This window comes from Buteo buteo, chromosome 8 (assembly GCF_964188355.1).
Source record: "Buteo buteo chromosome 8, bButBut1.hap1.1, whole genome shotgun sequence".
Taxonomy (NCBI): Eukaryota; Metazoa; Chordata; class Aves; order Accipitriformes; family Accipitridae; genus Buteo; species Buteo buteo.
The window spans coordinates 12,821,861-12,827,860 of NC_134178.1; the positions used below are offsets into that span (position 1 = coordinate 12,821,861).

General features: G+C 47.0%; 1 protein-coding gene across 2 annotated transcripts in view; it reads right to left on the bottom strand.

Annotated features, from left to right (window-relative positions):
* The window catches only part of BACE2 (beta-secretase 2), a 55,709-nt gene extending 49,951 nt beyond the window's left edge, over positions 1-5,758 (bottom strand). For both annotated transcript variants that reach the window (XM_075033674.1, XM_075033673.1), the window contains exon 1: positions 5,380-5,758. In XM_075033674.1, the coding sequence (XP_074889775.1) occupies positions 5,380-5,691 (312 nt within the window). In that variant the 5' untranslated portion in view covers positions 5,692-5,758. The remainder of the gene's footprint in view (positions 1-5,379) is intronic.
* Positions 5,759-6,000: the final 242 nt, after the last annotated feature.

Sequence of the window (6,000 nt, forward strand, 5' to 3'; positions counted from 1 at the left end):
CAAATTATGATTAAACATGTATTTCACAGCCAGTAAGAAAAGGGAGAAAGGTATGTCTGATTCATACTGGAGATGCACATGTGCAAGGGTATGCCATAGTATCGGCTTCCTTTTTCAAATGTAGCTATACTCGACAATGACCAGATAACATTTCAGGTCAGGCTCGCTTCACCTACAATAAGTGAGAAATTTTCAAAGATAATAAAATGTGGAGGCAATGTAATAGCTAACGTGTCCTCACAGACTCGGAGTCATAAGTGCCCTTCACGAAAATAAAGACCCCTGCAGGGTGTAGTAGTTTTTAAATCTGTCTTGCCAGACACTGTCCCTAGACCACACAGCCCTCTGGTTACAGGAAGGGAAAAAAAGGAAAAAAACCCCAAAACCCATGGAAAAAAAAAAAAGATTTCTTCCTTAATAATCTCAAACATCCAAACATAGAGGAATTTCACACGCCGTCCCTTTTGCGAGGGCTAATTTTGTATGGAATGAGGTGCCAGAATGCTAATTTGTAAAGGCAGGGACCTTTCTGTCAACCCAAACCTGGCATGTTTGTTTGCTTTGTCTTTGGTCAAAAATACATTACACCCCACTGCACCACAGCACATCACTATATTAGTCCTGCCTGACGACTTTCAGGTCCTTGTCCTTTTCATTTTGCAGGCATACAACAACAACAAGAACCAAAATCTACCCAACTTATCATTTAACAACAGGAATATTTTGCATTTCAATAATACTTCCATTAGATGGATCTGGAGGGATTTTGACACTGACACCTCAAAATACTCCAGTATACCACAGCACTTGTCTTTGCTCCTCAATCCTCCTTTTTTCAGCTTTCATTTAGAGTTCAAAAATAAACACAAAAGACCTACATATTTATTAAAAAAAAAAAAAAAAAAGAAAGAGGGGGAGAGAGAGACTTGAGTTGGAGCTTGCCTTCTGGTATTTGAACCTTGAAGGATCACATTTGCAAAACTTCTTGTATCTAGAAAGACAGTAAACCCCCTTTCAGCAAAATTAAGAAAGCAGAGCTTAGCTTCTTAGGTAATAGCACAGCTCCAGAAATCAGGTCCTTATCACCTAATATAGCAAGACTAGTGAAGCGATGAAATTACAAGAGCAGTTGAATCTTCCCTCACAATCTTCATTCCTTCCAACACTCAGGAAATAAGAGCTATCAACAGTTAAGGAAGAATGGCTGCATGTTCAGAACTTGCTAATGTGCATGTTCATCACCTTCAAAATACTGAGCTATAAATTATAAGACTCCATGACACACTTGAGGTGTTTAATACATATCCTTCTTTATCCTTTTTTTCTTTAATAGCTGGAAGAAATTGAAGGAAAGGTAACTTCCCACCAATTACACAGAAATTGGAGTTTGTGTTTCACAGCGAAGGCCGTTAGACCCAACATTGATGTTGACCTGAAAACTTCAGAGCAAGTTTACAGGACAGGTTTTTGCTCACCCTCTGCACAGAACAAGCTGCCATTAGGAGAAACAATAGCCGAAACCTCTTCATGCACAGAATGAAAAATTGACACTGTAATTTCAAAAAGAAGCCGTGGCATTCAGAGCACAAGTCAGATCCTATTGTGGTTTCAATACCCACTAATAAGAGCGCAGCTACGTGACTCTCAGCTCTCAGAAGGCACACGCCTGGTCTCTCTTCGCAATGAAGTTGCAGGAATAACATTTACCTGGTCTCAATAAAAAACACAATTTGGAAACACAGTGAGACCGGCAGGACTACCATTACTTCACACAATGAAGACTAGCACAAGAGGCAAGACGAGGCAACAGTACTTTCTTTGCAAACATTTAATGGAGTCCAGATGGACTTCAAGAAAGCTGTGAAGAACATGGGGTCCTTTAGGAGTCTGACTATTCTGTTGGTCAAAAGCTCGTAGGAGAAACAAAACTAATAGGACGAGAGCTGCGGTGAAGATAACGAAAAAACCCTAAATTATCTTTGATTCGATTCCTCACAGTGCTTATAATCTCAGGGCAGGCAAAATAATAAAAGATAGAGCAAAGGAATTCCATCAGATTATTTAAAGAAATAAGTAGTAAGAACAGCGCACACAATTCATATTGCGCTCTTGCCAGCTCTTATTTCAATCTGGAATTGGAAGAAGGGCACCTATACAGACAGGTGTAAAGCACATAATCCGTCAGATGTAGGACACATAATAACACGTCCGTGAAGTAAGAGACAAATATATCACACTCTTCAATACAATAGACCTTCTTTTTCACCTTTCACATAATTCTTAAGTAGATGTGCATGTGAATGGATGAGAATTAATGGGGGTAATGACAGCTGACACTGACCTGGTAGCTAGTCTGGAGATCTGATAGGATTAGGAAGGATACTGTTGTTACAAAACTGGAAGTGATGAGAAACACTTTGGCTGCACACACTTTGCAAAACTGGATTGACTGCACTGAAGTTTCCTCTCTTGAAAATAAAACAAATTTGACTTCACACAGCTGCTCTATTTTTATATCGTCAGAACAAGTATTTCAGAACTGCCATTGTGAAACTCAGTTCTGTGCTGTGTTTATCCGCTATATGACAAATCAGAATGGGAACAAAAGCCAAACAGCGTGCCTTAAATGACCTGAAAAATGAAATTCTTTTGTAGTAGCTTCCTTCCAAGAATGGAAATTAAAAAAGGAAAATTTCTAAAAATGTACTTGAGCAGAAAAGCAAGCTCAGTAGCGCTGAAGTCTTTCACAAATGCTCATTCCCCATACTGGCACAGTAGCTTTCGACACTTAACGCACACACTTTCAAAGTTACCAGGCACCAACACTATTGTAACAGTGACATTAAGCTTTGTGCCTTTTCTCACAACCTGCTATTTGGTCTTGGTCCACCACTGCCTTGTTTGCATTTACCCGTCCCCTCTCTGCGACACCGTCTGGAGCAGCAGCTCTGCCATCCGCCTTTCTGCTCCGACAGCGCAGAAGCGAAGCCATGCTGCTCTGCAGCTCTTCTTCGTTGCCAGTATCCTTCTTCCTCCTTGGCAAAACGTCAGGGCAGCGTTACCCCCTGCGTGGGCTCGGCAGTCCTGGGAGAGGCCTGGCTGAGGAAGGGAGTTAGCCTGGGAGAAAGTCCCGTGCCAGAGGGGTGCAAGGCTAAAGGCAGGTGTCCAAGCATCACTTCACACTGCAGCTTCTAACGTCAGGCAAAGTCAGGATGGGAGGAGCGTTTAAATCGATAACAGACATCTCTCCTTTTCTACCTGATCATCGCCCAGTCTGACTCCAGCAACTACTCGCCGGAGGAATTTAACACCATCCCAGCTCTTGGCAGTATGAAGATACTTGCTTTTAGTATAAGCGCTGTGAAGGATGCAAGTAGCACTAGCCTGTAGCGGCTTTGCAGCTTTATACTATTCATTGCAAAGCAGAAAAACAAGTACATTTGTGATCTTTAAGTCTTCCAGTTTCAGGCAGGGAACGAGATAAAAAATTCATCTCCATCAAAAGTAGAGAATAAATTTTAACTGCACTCTACTGAGTCACTACATGCCAAGATCTGATTTTGGAAACACAAGCGCATTTATAACCTTACTTACAACCTCGGTGGGCCTACTCGTGAATAAAACTTCACATGTGCTAAACACCACTGGCGGTCTTTTAAATAATTAACTTTGCGAGAACTCAGAACCGGTTCAAAATAGTAAAAGCTTTGCAACCAGATTCAGAGCTTTTTTTCAGATGGGAAAAAAAAGTCACTGAGGCAAGTTTATCTGAAACCTTACATCCCATGTAATACACGTAATACTAGCTGTTAAGCGTAACTGAAGCCTCCAGGTGCACTGAGGGCAGCACATTTCTCCCTCTTAGACCTCCGGTCACATTATCAAAAGCCTGTCATTTTTTTCTTTCTCCATTTCTTCCAATTTCAGAATCCCCCTAGACATGTAAGGAGATGATATGCTTGATAGTCACTTTTTCTACCTAAAAAATTTTTTTTCATTTAAGACATACCGAATTGGATTATTAGTCCAATCAAATCTGGTATGTTGATTCTGGCAGAAACCAATATTGAATGTTCCCTGGAGTAATGAAGCACACACAACGCCACACTAACAGAACTAGTCAAGTATACAGCGCACGACATGGAGGAAAAATTATTTCTTGCCCTCTGTGGCTATCGGGCCACACCTTGATACATCAGACCTAGTTAGCTTTTTTTGTTAAACTCCATTTACTGAGCATAAAACAACGCCACCCTTTCTCAATACATGTATTGATCCTACCATCATACTTTTCAATTAGAGTGACGATGTGGCCAATCCTCTTACATTGAAGGAGTAAAAAAGAAAGAGCTCACGGAAGTCCAAAGACGCAACAACGGCTGGGCGCTCCCTGTTGGCTAGGCATTTTGGCATTCATTGGCTTTTTATTACATAGAGGAGCTAAAGCAGAAGAATAAGGACTTTTTTGTGTACACTAGTGAACGCGAGGACCTAAACTCCCAAAGCAAACGTGAAGTTCTGAGGGAAAGCCCCGAGGGTTTTCAGGAAATTAATCCCCACTCAGCTGACCAGTCATCCCCACCAGCTGCCCAGCACCGCTCCTCCTGGGATCTCATGACACAGATGAAAGAGCAGCTACATTGCAAAAAAATAAAAACTTTAGCAATGCTGGTGAAAGCAGATGGAAGGGAAGATTGAAGGAAACACGGTTTATTTGAAAACAATATTCAAAACACACCCGTTCTTCGTGTTATTAATGAGCAACACATGAATTCCCGAAAGAAAGGGCTGGTTTTGCCTAGCCATCACTTAGTTTAGCAGGAAGATTTCGAGTGCTTCTCCCGGGGGCACCGGGAGGATCTATCAGAGCACCCAATCACAATGCAAAGCAGCTTAAAAAAAAACCAACAAAACAACAAAAGAACCCCCAAACAACAAAAAAGCACCCCCCGACTCTAAACCACACTCATTTCCACTGACGGAACAACTCGCTCCGAATCAAAACGCCATGAGACAGCATGAAACCGGGGACCAGCTCCGCAGGGTTCAGTCACCGGGCCGGGGCACCGCAGCCTCCCGCAGCCTCTGCCCGCACCGACACCCCCCCCCCCGCCCGCCGCTGTCGCCCCCCGCCGCCGGGGCCCCGGGAGGGCGGGGAGGCGCCTCCCCCCCGGCCCGCGGAAACTCGCTGCTGCCGCTCCGGGCACCGGCACCGTCTTTCGGGGGGGTCGGGGGGGGGGGGGGAGGCGCCGGGACAAAGTTGCGTTTGGGCTGGGAGGGGGGAGGGAGGACTCCCGCCACCGAGAAGAAGTTTGCCGTCCCCGTCCTCTACCCCCCCCCCCCCCCCCGCCATGCCCGCAGCCCCCGGCCCGTTCCTACCGCCTGCGGCGGGGTCCCGATCAGCATCTCCAGGTAGTAGCCGCGGCCGGAGTCCCCCTGAAGATTCTCCACCATGGCTAAAAAGTTGAGGCTGCCCCCGGGATCCGAGGCTAAGGCCAAGCCGTCCGCGCCACCCAGGGGATCCTGCTGCCGGCTGCCGCTGGCCGGTCGCAACACCACCGGGGCGGGCGGCGACCCGCCGGGGGCGACCGGATGGGACACACGGAGCGGGAGGGAGAAGAAAGCCCGGCACAGCCCCGCGGTACCGGCCAGGAGGAGCAAGAGGCCGGGAGCCGCCAGCGGCGTCCCCATCCCGGCGGCAGCGCCGGGGGCCGGCGGGTTCTTTCCAACTGCAGCGGCTCCGGCCAGAGGCAGCGGCCGCCTGGCTGCCAGACTGGAGCAGCCAGGGGCGGGGGGAGGAGGAGGAGGAGGAGGAAGAAGAAGGGAGCGGCTTCCCCACGCCCCGGCTTCATCTCTCCCTCCCCCGAAGCGAGCTCCTCCTCGCGTTTCTCCCGTACGGTCCACCGGGCAGCCGGAGCGGCCGGGGCCCCGGCCGCTCCGGCTGCCCGGTGAACCGTACGGGAAAGTTGCTTCGGGCCGGCGCCCGCGGGAGAAACTTCC